Source organism: Capra hircus, chromosome 13, assembly GCF_001704415.2.
Source record: "Capra hircus breed San Clemente chromosome 13, ASM170441v1, whole genome shotgun sequence".
Taxonomy (NCBI): Eukaryota; Metazoa; Chordata; class Mammalia; order Artiodactyla; family Bovidae; genus Capra; species Capra hircus.
In genome coordinates, this window is record NC_030820.1 from 51,913,893 (window position 1) to 51,928,783 (window position 14,891).

General features: G+C 41.5%; 1 protein-coding gene across 1 annotated transcript in view; it reads right to left on the reverse strand.

Moving 5' to 3' along the window:
- TMC2 (transmembrane channel like 2) overlaps positions 1–14,891 on the reverse strand; it is a 99,784-nt gene that overhangs the window by 26,935 nt on the left and 57,958 nt on the right. The window contains exons 8-11 of the mRNA XM_018057442.1: positions 12,355–12,453; positions 8,092–8,234; positions 5,438–5,585; positions 386–574 (exon numbers count right to left, since the gene is read on the reverse strand). Coding sequence (XP_017912931.1) covers positions 386–574; positions 5,438–5,585; positions 8,092–8,234; positions 12,355–12,453 — 579 coding nt within the window. The remainder of the gene's footprint in view (positions 1–385; positions 575–5,437; positions 5,586–8,091; positions 8,235–12,354; positions 12,454–14,891) is intronic.

Sequence of the window (14,891 nt, forward strand, 5' to 3'; positions counted from 1 at the left end):
ATCAAGACATACTATAGAGTCACAGTTTATCAATATGTTATTAGTGCAGGAATAAACAAATAGACCAGTGGAACAGAAGGGCAGCCCAGAATCACACCCATGCAGTACTATACAACTGACTTATGATCTACGGCACTGTGGAGACCTGAGGAAAGGACCATCTTTTTTAAAAATTTATGTTACGACAACTGGCTACTTAGCTGACTGACATATTAATTAAATCCAGCTTTATCCAGCTATGAAAGCCTAATAACAGGTGACTGTTCAAGATGTTCATGTACACTTTTAAAAATAAGTCCCACAGTCCAGAATTCAATAATTCAGCTGAATGGCATAGGAACAGGGCAATTTCAGGATATTCACTTCAGCAGGTATAACATCTTACCTCATTTCTTTCATACCAGCTGACATTCTGCATTTTGGAAAATTCCTGGGATCGCTTCACCACAAAGTAAATGAGGTACCCACTTCCACACAAGCAGCAAATGATGAGGAAGTTGGCCAGGACGCGGAGAAATCTTGTCAGATGGACATTTTCTTCTTTGCTACTCTCTTGTTCATCCACTATTGACTCCTGGATGTGCGAAAATGAAATGTGAATAATAACAAGGAATCGTTCGGTTGCTGAGATGACTACTTTTTATATTTTCAGAAATTAAGTAATTGGGGTGGTAGCATTGCGGTCTTGCGGGAGTTAGTACTTTTCTTCGAGAAAATATATTTTGAGTAGGTGAGGGAGATTAAGAGGCACAAACTTCCATTTGCAAAATAAGTGAGTCATGAGTATGAAATGTACACATGTACAAAATGTACAAATATCTTTGGTGACATATTATAACTAGACTTACCATGGTGACCATTTTGAATTGTATAGAAATATAGAATCACTATGCTGTACAACAAGAAGTAACACTGAATTGTAGGTCAGTTATATTTAAACAAACGAACAAACTTATAGAAAAAGAGATCAGATTTGTGGTTACCAGAGGTAGGGGTTGGAGGCAGAGGGAGAACTGGAAGAAGGAGTCAAAAGATACAAACTTCTAGTTATAAGATAAAGAAGTCCCAAAGTACAACATGATGAAACTAATTAACACTACTGTATATTATATTTGAAAGTTTTTAAGAGAGTAAACCCTAAGCTCTCATTACAAGGAAAAATTTTTTCTTTTAATTTTGTATCTATACGAGATGATGGATGTTCACTAAACTTATTGTGCTAGTCATTTCATGATGTAAGTTAAAGGATACACCTTAAACTTGTACAGTGTATAAGTGCTGTACACCTTAAACTTATACAGTGCTGTCTTTCAACTGTATTTCAATAGAATGGGAAGAAAAAAAAGGAATCAAAAACTTACACTTTTTGTTGTTACTGCCATTTCGGTACATGTAATGACAAAAGCTTAGATTTATTGGAAACTTACTGCATGTCAGCTGCAGTGCTAAATACTTTCCATGCATTATTCTTCTTAATCCCAACAACAAACCAATAGTAGTTACCTTTATTACCCACATTATAGATACTGATGCCCAGAGAGATTTTTCTAACCCATTGGGATTGTTTTAAATCTACAGATCAAATAGATTAAAATTGAATCTTAAAAATATCGAGTCTTCTAAGCCAAGGGCTAGCTTTTTCTATAAAAAAGTTCTGGTCAAACTTTTTTCTATAAAAAATCAGAAAGTAAACAGTTTTGGCTTTGCAGGCCACATCGTGTCTTTCATAACTACGTAACTGTGTTGCAGTAGCATGAAAGCAACTATAGACAATATATAATAAACGGGCATGACTTTATTTCAATAAAATGATATTTATAAAAATAGACAGCAGCTGGATTTGGACCCTGGGCTATAGTTTGTTGATCACTGTTCTAATCCATGGGCATGGTATATTTCTCCATTTATTTAGAGTTTATTAATTCCTTTCAGGAATGTTTTATACTTTTTTGGTATAGGCAGCTTTGCACGTTTTGTATGTGTGTGAAATTCATTCCTTGGAATTTTTTATACTTTGTGTCATTTTATTGTACTTTATGTCATTTTATTATAAATGGAATGAAATTGCCTTCTAATTGTTTGCTGCTAGTGTATACAAATACAACAGATTTTTTATTATTAAACATGCCCTGCATTAGTACGTTTTTTATAGTATGTGAAGTTAGAATGTGGCACAATTAGTATGCGGCAGAATAAGGGTGGAAAACGAGGTCCCCTGGACACAAAAGTCCTGGAAGGAGGTCTTTCTTTACTTTTTTAAAGTTGAATATAATCTACAATGTTGTGTTAATTACTATTGCACAGCAAAGTGATTCAGTTATATATGTATACATTAAAAAAATTCTTTCCATTATTGTTTATCACAGGATAGTGAATATAGTTCCCTAGGCTATACAGTAGGACCTTGTTGTTTATCTATCCCATATATAAAAGCTTGCATCTGCTGAACCCGAACTCCTACTCTACCCCTCCCTCAGCCCCCTCCCCCTGGGAACCACAAGTCTGCTCTCCACGTCTGTGAGTCTGTTTCTGTTCCAGAGGTAGGTGCATTTGTGTCATACTTGAGACTCCACGTATAAGAGATCTCACATGGCATCTGTCTTTCTCTTTCTTAGTATGATAATCGCTAGTTGCATCCATGGTGCTGCTAATGGCATTATTTCATTCTTTTCTATGACCAAGTAGTATGTGTGTGTATATATATACATACATATTATATTACATCTTCTTTATCCATTCACCTATAGTGGGACATTTAGACGTTTCCATATATTGGCTAATGTGAATAGCGCTTCTATGAACACAGTAGTGCATGTATCTTTTTGAATTATAGTTTTCTCTGGCTATATGGCCAGGAGTGGGATGCTGGATCATATCATAATTCTACTTTCAGTTTTCTGAGGAACATCTATACTGTTTTCAATAGTGGCTATACCAACTTACCTCCCCACCAACAGTGAAGGAGGGTTCCCTTTTCTCCATACCCTCACCAGCATTTGTTATTTGTAGATTTTTTCATGATGGCCACTCTAACTGGTGTGAGGTGACACCTCATTGTAGTTTTGATTTGCATTTCTCTGTTAATTAGCAACGTTGAACATCTTTTCATGTGCCTGCTGGCCATCTGTATGTCTTCTTTGAAACCGTTCAGAGTTCTTGATAGTCCAATGCTTCCCCTGTCTGGTCAGTCAGACTTTGTTACTCCAGGACCTTCCAGGGGTCAGATCTACACCACAGCAGTGCTTGATGGCCTTGTCTTCTTCCCTCTCCTCTCTCTTGGCCCTTCTGGGAGGAGAATGGACTGCTGCCCAGTGATACCAGTTGTTGCTTGCAGAAGGCAGGTACACCCACCAGGGACAGGGCTTGAGTCATGAGCCCCAGAGTCCTCTAGGTTTGGCGGTTGTCGGAGCAGGGAGCTGGCTCAGTTTTCCTGTCCACAGCAATGGGGAGCCTGTGATGGAGCATCTAAGGGCAGGGTAGGGGTCAACAGGGGTTTTGACCCTTCCTCCAGGACTACTAGAGAGAGGCAAAGCAGGTCAATGTCTATGAAGCACTTTGAACATCTAGGAAGGAGAAGGCTTCTCTGAAAACGTTAAAAACCAAAATAATATAACAGGACACATGTCGTGAGAACTGTGTGCATTAATGTATTTTAACTGCCTGATGAAGCTGAACCTGAACACAATAACTGTTAGTTGATTAAAAAATCTCCTTCCTTCTCTTAAGGCAATAAAAATAACAAAACAAAAATAAATAAATGGGGCCTAATCAAATTATAACTTTTGCACAGCAAAGGAAACCATAAAAAAACATAACAAAAAGGCAACCTACAGAATGGAGAAAATAACAAATTTTGGAGAGGGTGTGGAGAAAAGGGAACCCTCCTACACTGTTGGTGGGAATGTAAGTGGTTGCAGCCACTATATGCATGCATGCTAAGTTACTTCAGTTGTGTCCGACTCTTTGTGACTCTATGGACTGTAGCCCTCCAGGCTCCTCTGTCCAGGGGATTCTCCAGGCAAGAATACTGGAGTGGGTTGCCATGTCCTCCTCCAGGGGCTCTTCCTGACCCTGGGATCAAACCCACATCTCTTATGTCTCCTGCATTGGCTACCTGGGAGGTGTCACTATGGAGAACAGTAAAACTAAAAGTAGAACTACCACATGATCCAGCAATCCTGCCCTTGGGCATATATTTGGAAAACATGAAAACTTTAATTCAAAAAGATATAAGCATCCCGATGTTCAAAGCAGCACTATTTACAATAGCGAAGATAAGGAAGCAACCTAAGAGTCCATTCACGGATGAATGAATAAAGAAGATGTGGTACATATGGAAAATTATATATTGAAAAGGATGAAAATTTTAAAAGCCATAAAAAAGAATGAAATAGTGCCATTTGCAGCAACATGGATGGATCCAGAGATTATCATAGAAAGTGAAGTAAGTCAGAGACAGACAAATGTCATGATAGTGTTTATATATAAGTGGAGTCTAAAAAATGATAAAAATAAACTTTTTTTTTTTCTCAAAACAGAAACAGACACACAGAAAACAAACTTATGTTTACTAAAGGAGATAGCAGGGTGATAAATTAGGAGTTTGGGACTAGTAGATGCAAACTACCATTATATATAAAACATAGGTCCTACTGTATAGCATAGGGAATCATATTCAATATCTTGTAATAACCTATAATGGTAAAGAATATGAAAATGAATATATATGTATAATTGAATCACTTTGCTGTATAACAGAAACTAACACAACGTTGTAAATCAAATATACTTCAATTAAAAGTAAAGAACCCTGAGTGGTATATACGGTCATGGAGGGAAAAACTAAGATGTGCAGGGCTTCCCCCTTCATTCTGACTGCTTACCCTCAGGCTTGTTTTTGTCCTTTATTCTGTGGGCCACCTCACATCTCTCTTTTGAGCAAATTAATAAGATAATTGAGTGTGGAATTATACATTTAACTGATTCATTTATTCCCATATCCCCAAACCAGGGTTCTGAACTCTCTGTGGGTGTTCTAATTGCCTGGGGAAGTTTTTTAAAAAAACCAATGCCAGGACCCCACCCTAGACCAATTATATGAGAGTCTCTGCGGGTGGGGCCCAGAAGATTTTTAAAGCACCTCAGATCATGCAAATATGTGTAAAAGTTGAGAACAGCTGCCCCAAGTGAGTCCTTTTCACTTCCTCCAGCAGAAAGCAGTTCTGAGAGGAAAGAGGCAGGGCCCAGCATCCATGATTCTCAACCACATTAAGAAACAGATGGTGAGTACCACCCATGAGCATTCTTTCTTGAAGGCTTGAGGATCTTGGAGACTAATTGGGGATCTTATTTCCCATGCCCCAGCTGGGAGAACTCTCCCAATGACCGGAGGGACTCAGAGTTCCCCAGGAAGTGGAAACGGCCCCGAGGTGACTACCTTGAAGCTGGTGGTGATGGAGGCATATTTGTTGTCAGCGGTCTCTGAATTCCCAATCAGGTAGTCCCAGCTGGTGAACATCTTGAAGCTGAATGTGAAGTTATCACTGTCCCCCTCGCTCGTGCTGCCCTGGTTGTTGCTGGCCATCCTGCAGGGCACAGACTGCTGTCGTTAGGGCTGCTGTGTCTGCTGTGTCAGCCCAGTCTTGGGCACAGGTGGCAGATATCCAGTGAAGGAAAAGAGCTAAGACAGATTTGAGTCAGGCCACTGCCAGCCAGAGCACCTTCCCCTCAAAGTCAGAGTGCCCTGTGAGCGTACATGGTGTCAGCTGGATAACAAGAAGCCGGCATGGGTACAGGACACATAACCATGCGTTCTACCCTGATGTCTGAATTCTTGTGCCAATATTTTAGAACTCATCTCACAGAGAACATCCCCTCCTTTAAAAAAATTTATTGCCATTACTTCTTTGCACATGTATTTTTTTATTTTTAAACTTTTCTGTTGGGATATTCTATTGGGTTGGGAAGATCCCCTGGAGAAGGGAAAGGCGACCCACTCCAGTAGTCTGGCCTAGAGAATTCCATGGACTGTATAGAGTCTTTGTGACATGGAATCACAAAGGGTTGGACACAACTGGGCAACTTTCACTTTCACTTTCATTGGGGTATAGCCAATTAAAAATATTGTGATAGTTTCAGGTGAACAGCAAAGGGACTCAGCCATATATATACATATACATGTATCCCTTCTCCCTTGAACTCTCCTTCCATCCAGGCTGTCGTATAACAGTGAGCAGAGTTCTTTGTGCTATACAGTTGTTCTTTGTTGGTTATCCATTTTAAATATAGCAGTGTGTAGATGTCTATCTCCCTAACTATCCCTTCCCCTCATCCTTCCCCCTAGCAACCATAAATTCAAGAACATCCCCTTCTAATTCATCTATTTTTTTGGATAAAAATTATATTTTTCTGATATAAAATTCAATAAGCCCTGAGGCAGTTGGTATTGCAGCCAGATCAGACACACATCTTTTCTTAAGCAAGCTTGCAGGAAAGTACCTCGGACCTGCTTCAATAGCCCCCTATTTCAACCTCCCTGTCCTCATCTTCTGTTTGTGCTTCCTGGAGATCCACCCTGGGAGAACCACGGAATCCAAGACAGGGGTTCCATCATATGCAACAGGGGGGTTTGCTTCTCTCTGACTCTGTCTGACATATTAGCTTTTGGGATTTGCTGTTTCAGGGGCCTGGCTGCCTTAGCTTTTTGGTTCAACAGGGAAACATTCCATATCCTTACACTTTGCTGGGAAAAATGTAACAATGCCAGGGCTAAGAATAAAACCAACCCTGTCTCGCCTGCCCCCTTGTTTTTCTTCCTTTTGCTTGATAGAGCTGGGTAGCCACATGTCATGTAGTGGTCACTGTCTCATGCCAGACAGGCTCTCATGAACAGCAGCATTTTCCTCTCAGTGGATGAGAGAGAAAACCCAGCTGGGCCTGTCCATCGCCTTGCGGGGGTTCTGGTCGGGCTTTGAGGGCTCTCTGTTTCTGCTGCGTACACAGCTGCTCTGCTCTTCCAGGATACGTGACCTCCGGTGGCCCTGCTGAAGCGGGGGCGTGGTGGTCATGTCTGTGCACAGACTGCCCCCATCCTGCACAGCCTGTGCTGACTGGGATTCCCTGACTTAGAAGAAGGCAATCTGGGAGGTAACCCAAGTTTTTTTCTTCAGAGAATATGAATTAGGAGGCACAAACGTATTAAAGCGCCATTTCTGACCACAGAGAAAAGCAGAGTTGGGGTTGGAGAGGACACCAAGGTTAGTCACTGCCACAGACGCTGGTTTAGCCTCATTGCTGTATGTTTGTAAGTGCCGCCTCAGCTTTCACATGAGCTTACAGCAGAAGGTTTTTCTGAGGAAGCCAGGCTCTGAGGAAAACAGAAACAGGCCTCAAAAACTTCTCCAGCATTTCATTACCAGGTACCATGTTCCTCTTCAAGCCATACTGTTTTGTTTTGTTTTCTTTTTAAGATTTTAATCATTTTTTTTTATTTATTTATGGCTGTCCTGAGTCTTCATCGCTATGTGGGCTTTCTCTGGTTGTAGACAGCAGGGACTACTCTTTGCTGTGATTGCAGTGGTTTCTCTTGTTGCAGAGCATGGGGTCTAGGGCATGCTGGCTTCAGTAGTTTTGGCTTCCAGGGTCTAGAGTGCAGGTTCAATAGTTGTGGCACATGGCTTAGCTGCTCCATGTCCTGTAGGATCTTCCTGGATCAGAGATTGAATCTGTGCTTCCTGCATTGGCAGGCGGATTTTTTACCATTTAGGCACTAGGGAAGCCCTGCATTGGTTTTTTGACCGTTTTGGGGGCTCAGTAGGATATTCACTGGCTCAGGGCCTTTGCACATGCTCTTGCTTTGTCTAAAGTACTGTGCCAGCTTCTTGTAAATGAGTGTCTATCCCATTTTCCAGAACTTCCCACATTAACCTGTATATATCTTTCATGCCTCATATGACAATCTGCATTTGCTTTATTTGTTTCCTTGTTTTCTCTCTAAATCCCTGAGAAGAAGGTAAGTAGGCCCAGTGTGACCATAGGAGTGGGCTGTTAGTGGGAAGATTAAATGCCTGTAAATGGGATAATCATACTTACGATCTAATGACGATCATCAGACTGTAGCCGAACACGCTGACCCCCACCATGAAGTAAGCCATGGGCAACCTGTACCTCAGCCACCCGATAGTCCTCTGGTTGTTGTAGTAGCCATAGAAGAGAGCAGAATACTTCATGTAGCCCTGGGTGTCAGCAAAGCAAATGTCCTGGGTTAGTGAGCTTAGAGTGACAGTCATCAGACCCTCCTGTCCAACCTGGGGTTTCTTTTTCAGAGGTATGATGGGAGCTGGAGGGGAGGAGGAAGGGCTCTGGACATTCTTGTTCTTCCTTTCACTCCCCTGGTTTGCTCCTGAGTCTGTGCAGGTCCCCACTCTCCCCTCTTTCCTTTCCCCTTCTATTTCTCCATTACACTGAGTACAGAGGACACCGAGATACAGAAGGGGGAGGAGATTATGGTTAACATTTGGGATAAATTAGGGATGAGGGATGTTTGTGTGTGTGTCTGTGTGTGTGTGTGTGTGTGTGTGTCTGTGTGCAACTGCACACACCACTCCAAGTTCCCCTCTGCTCTGCCTCCTGTGCCCAGGGTCTTAACTGAACACTCTGGAACTAGATGGAAATCCATGAACTTTCTCAGTGCCTCAAAACTTCTAAAGAAAACTGTGTGATAAAGTTCACAATCTAACCTGAGTTTTAATTTCAGTTTGGTTCTGGGTATAATTTACTTTCCTGAGGGAGAGCATGGCAACCCACTCCAGTATTCTTGCCTGGAGAATCCCCATGGACAAAGGAGCCTGGTGGGCTATAGTCCATGGGGTCGCAAAGAGTTGGGCATGACTGAGCAACTAAGCACAAAAGCATAAGTACATAATTGACTTTAAGTGTAATTAGCACACTTTTGGAGAAGGCAATGACACCCCACTCCAGTACTCTTGCCTGGAAAATCCTATGGACGGAGGAGCCTGGTAGGCTGCAGTCCATGGGGTCGCTAAGAGTCAGACATGACTGAGCGACTTCACTTTCACTTTTCACTTTCATGCACTGGAGAAGGAAATGGCAACCCACTCCAGTGTTCTTGCCTGGAGAATCCCAGGGACGGAGGAGCCTGGTGGGCTGCCGTCTCTGGGGTCGCACAGAGTCGGACACGACTGAAGTGACTTAGCAGCAGCAGCAGTAGCAGCACACTTTCTAAGTGTGTAGTTGTTTAGGTATAATATTAACTTAGAATTTTAGTACTTCTTTTATATCTTTGCTGAATATGGGATTATTCTGGCTTCACACAGATGTGTAGCTGGAGAGAGGAGCCAGATTTTCATAGTATTTTTCATATATTTGTGACTATTTCTTTGTTATTTTATCTCAACCCCGTAACTAGTTCTTAAAAGTTAGCTATCATGTGGAATATGAATCATATAAAGAACTTTTTATACCTTAAGATCCTTTGCTCTTCCCCAAGTACTAAGTAATTGAAAAGGGAAAAATACTCACTTTACAGCAGAGAACTCTGGCAGACACAACTTTAACCAAGAGCTCAACATAGTGTAACCCTGAGTTGACACCCTGAGAAAGTCACGTTACCTCTGTGGTATCCTTCCCAATGATGCATAACCTTAATACAATCATGAGAGAACATCAGACAAACCCAGATTCAGGGGCATTTTCCAAAAACAACTAATCAGCTATTCAAATGTGTCAAGGTCACTGAAAGAGAGCAGTCACTGGTTGGAGGAGAGTAAAGAGACTTGACAAATCAATGTGAGATTTTGAATTGGGTCCTGGGACAGAAAAAGAACATTAGTGGAAAAACAGGTGAAATCCAAATAAATACAGTATTTCAGTTAATAATACTGGATGAAGATTAATTTCTTAGTTTTGATGATTGTTCTATGGATATCATAAGGTGAATGGGTGAGCGGTATATGGGAACTCTCTGTACTATTTATGCAACACTTCTATAAGTTTAAAGTTATCTCAAAATATAAAGTTTAAAAAATCAATCGCTCTATCTTTTACTATCAAGATGTGGGATCTTTCACTCACACATCATTTTGTATTGGTCATCTGGAAAGTTCACTGAGTTATGAACATACACCAAATGTCAACACATTTCTTATACAAGCAGTTTTCTCTTTTGTTTTAGCTTTGGCTGCGCCTCATGGCATGTGGGATCTTTAGTTTCCTGACCAGGGATTGAACCTGTGCCCCCTGCAGTGGAAGCAGAGTCGTAACCATTGGACTCCCAAAAATCACATTGGTAACATCTCCATTGATCTCATCAGAAAAGTATTTAACTACTGAGAAACTGCCATTGTCATGGTGACGGATGTAAGTTTTCCAAAATTTCTATTTTTGCTTGAAAAATAAAAATTTATCCTTGGCAACAACAACAACAATGTAGGATTATTGCTGAATAAATTGTTGGTTTGGGGTTCTTGGGTGAAATAAAGAATAAAGAAGGGTTTTCCTGATGGTCCAGTTGTTAAGAATCCTCCTGCCAATACAGGGGGTGTGGGTTAGATCTCTGGTCTGGGAAGATTCCACATGCCATGGGGCAACTAAATCTGTGCACCCCAACTACTGAGCCTCTGTGCCTGGAGCTTGTGCTCTGCAACAAGAGAGTGAAATTTGCTCAGTCATGTCCAGCTGTTTGCAACTCCATGGACTAATACAGTCCATGGAATTCTCCAGGCCAGAACACTTTCTCTTCTCCAGGGTATCTTCCCAACCCAGGGTCTGAACCCAGGTCTCCCTCATTGCAGCTGAGCCACCAGAAAAGCCCAAGAATCCTGGAATGGGTAGCCTATCCCTTCTCCAGTGGATCTTTATGACAACAGGAATCAAGCAGGGGTCTCCTGCATTGCAGGCGGGTTCTTTACCAACTGAGCTAACAAGAGAAGCCACCGCAAATAAGAAGCTTGTGCACCAGAACTAGAAAGTAGTCCCCATTTGCTGCAACTAGAGAAAGCCTGCACACAACAAGGAAGACCCAGAGTAGCTAAAAATAAATAGATGAATAAATAAATAAATATTTTTTAAAAAAGAATAAAGGAAATTCTCAGTAGCAGCATATAGTAGTGGTGATGGTGTGTGTGTGTGCTCAGTTGCTAAAGTTGTGTCTGACACTTGTGACCCCATGGACTGTAGTCTGCCATGCTCCTCTGTTCATGGGATTTCCCAGGCAAGAATACTGGAGTGGGTTGCTATTTCTTTCTCCAGAGGATCTTCCTGACCCAGGGATAGAACCCGGGTCTCCTGCATTGCAGGTGGATTCTTTACTGCTGAGCCACCAAGGAAATCCGCATATAGTAGCAATAGTATGCAATTGTTAGTGGTATAGTAGTTATCTGAAACACTCCTTTCCAAATAACTTGGAAAAAATACTCCAACTCACTTTCACACTTTTGTGAGGGAGGGATGGGCACAGGACCCTGAGCAAAGGCACGGGGCACTGGACTTCCCCCCAGGTTGATAATATTGTGACACAAAATATGAGGTGTTAGACATGGGACTGGCAAGGCAGAGGGCAACTGGGTCATGAACAATTCTTTTGTAAGCCCAATTCAGAACACTTGGTTTTATTCCAACTGGGAATGGGAATCAATGAATATCGACGATGGGGAGTCACAGGGTCACGTTTGTATTTTAGAAAGGTCCCTGGCAGCAGAAGGATGGAGATGTGAGGAGCCAAGAAAAGACTGGAAGCACAGGCAGAAGATCCTGACAGTGATCTTGGTACAGTGTTATTCGGAGCAGAGGTCCAAGGGAAAGAGAAAAGGAGACTAAGAAATATTTAGTAGACAGGCTCAGATTTAGTGATTCATTGGATGTGAGGGGTGGTAGTGATGACAGAAAAATGCGGGATGACTTTCAGGTTTCAGACCTGAATGACTGGATGCCTGGTGGTTCCCATAAAAGAGATGAGAAAAGATGATGTGAGTTTGGTTGGATAGCTGTTGAATTTGAGAAGCAAATTTGATACTTAGTTGAAGATGTCAAGTGAAGCTTGGGGCAAGGTTGGACTGGCAATAGCCCTGGGGTCTTGCTGGGTTACAGTGAGATAAAACCATCCTGCAAGATTGCCTTACATAGATCTGGCAGAATGGGGGGAGCAGTGATCTCGTGGGGAACTTGTGCCCCTCAGAATGTGTGATGGAAAGACCCATGAAGGGGACCTAGGCGGACATGGTTGGCTAGCTTATTCTGCACAGTGCCAGGATCCCACTGGTTGAAGCACTGGTCTCCAATAATTAAACATTTCACACTTATCCACAATCATAATATTGTGCACATTGGCAATGGTACCTCAAAATCCCAAAGAACAGAAAAATCCATGGCTTTTTCTTCCTCAGCCCGAGGCACCGTCTTTCTGGGAATACTTCCATAGGGCATGCCCATTAGCACCTTGTGTTGAGACAGAATGACACAATTACATGCGGAGGAGATACAACACACAGAAATGTGTGCACAGTGGGTTAGATCCCTTCTCAGAGCGGGAACACTCATCAAAAAAAAATAAAATTAATCACTTTCCTGAGTTAAAATAGTATATACTCATTGCAGAAAATGTGAAAAAGTATAGAAGAGTGTTTAAAAAATTACCTATCACTTTCACATCTTAAAGATGATTGATGGCTATTCATATATTTTCTTTGAAAGTTTCTGAGTTTTATGTATGCTTTAGCTTGGTTATTTAGCTTACCAATATTTTATGACCAACTCCTTATGGCATACAGTATTTTTCAAAATAAAATGACTTCGAAATACCTAATCACATGTATGTACCCTAAACCTATTTTAAAAATCCCGTATTGTTGGATTAATTAGAGTATTTCAAGTTCTTTGACTATTTCAAGTTCTTTGTTGTTGTTGTTTAGTCACTAAGTCGTGTCCCACTCTTTGAGACCCTATGGACTGGAGCATGCCAGGAAACTGTCCTTCACTATCTCCTGGAGTTTGCTCAAACTCATGTCCACTGGGTCAGTGATGCCATCCAACCATCTCATCCTCTCTCACCCCCTTCTCCTCCTGCCCTCAATCTTTCCCAGCGTCAGGGTCTTTTCAAATGAGTCAGCTCTTTGCATCAGGGGGCCAGAGTATTGGAGTTTCAGCTTCAGCAACAGTCCTTCCAATGAGTATTCAGGAGTGATTTCCTTTGAGATTGACTGGTTTGATCTCGTGGCAGTCCGAGGGACTCTCAAGAGTCTTCTCCAGCACCACAATTCAAAAGCATCAATTCTTCAGCGCTCAGCTTTCCTTATGGTCCAACTCTCACATCTGTAGGTGACTACTGGAAAAACCATAGCTTTCACTATATGGAGCTGGTGGTATCATTTTGTCAGCAAAATGATATCTCTGCTTTTTAATTTGCTGTCTGGGTGTACATAATTCTGTTATCTATCTATCTATCTGTCTATCTATATATATATATGCCTTGATTCACATTGCTATTTATTTAAAAATCAGAATTATATTAAATTTTCATATTGATTCAGAAAGAATTGATCTTTTTTTAATGATATTAAGTCTTACCTTCCACGAATGTGCCTCCTGTTTATTTGGTGATATTTTTGTCCTGCCTTGCTTTATAGTATTCCTCACATAAATCTACTTTGTTAAATTTATTGCTAGTTATTTTATAGATTTATTACTATTTTGAGTATGAACATTTTAAATTTAATTTCAAACTTGATACTGAGAATGTAGAAAATATCACTGATGTTTGTTTATTTAAAATGACTCTCAGCTCAGCTAGTCCCTCAGTCATGTCCAACTCTTTGTGACCCCATGGACTGCAGCACGCAGGCTTTCCTGTCTATCACCAACTCCTGAAGCTTGCTCAAACCCATGTCCATCATACAGTGATGCCATCCAATCATCTCATCCTCTGTTGTCGCCTTCTCCTCCTGCTCTCAATCTTTCCCAGCATCAGGGTCTTTTTCAGTGAGTCAGCTCTTCGCATCAGGTGGCCAAAGTATTGTAGGTTCAGCTTCAGCATCAGTTCTTACAATGAATATTCAGGAGTGATTTCCTTTGAGATTGACTGGTTTGATCTCCTTGCTGTCCAAGGGACTCTCAAGAGTCTTCTCCAACCCCACAGCTCAAAAGCATTGATTCTTTGGTGCTCAGCTTTCTTTATAGTCCAAATCTTCTGGGAGAACTCCAAAATTATAACTCGCTGCTGAATAACTGTTGATAGGAGAATGTTCTGTTCAGTTCAGTCGCTCGGTTGTGTCTGACTCTTTGCAACCCCATGAACCGCAGTAAGTCAGGCCTCCCTGTCCATCACCAACTCCTGGAGTCCACCAAAACCCATGTCCATTGTGTTGGTTATGCCATCCAACCATCTCATCCTCTGTCATCCCCTTCTCCTGCCCTCAGTCTTTCCCAGCATCAGGATCTTTTCAAATGAGTAAGCTCTCCGCATCAGGTGGCCAAAGTATTGGAGTTTCAGCTTCAACATCAGGCCCTTCAATGAACATCCAGGACTGATCTCCTTTAGGATGGACTGGTTGGATTTCCTAGCAGTCCAAGGGACTCTCAAAAATCTTCTCCAATACCACAATTCAAAAGCATCAATTCTTTGGCATTCAGCTTTCTTTATAGTCCAACTCTCACATCCATGCATGACCACTGGAAAAACCATAGCCTTGACTAGATGGACCTTTGTTGGCAAAGTAATGTCTCTGCTTTTTAATATGTTGTCTAGGTTGGTCATAACTTTCCTTTCAAGGAGCAAGCGTCTTTTAATTTCATGGCTGCAGTCACCATCTGCAGTGATTATGAAGCCCAGAAAAATAAAGTCAGCCACTGTTTCCACTGTTTCCCAATATATTTGCCAT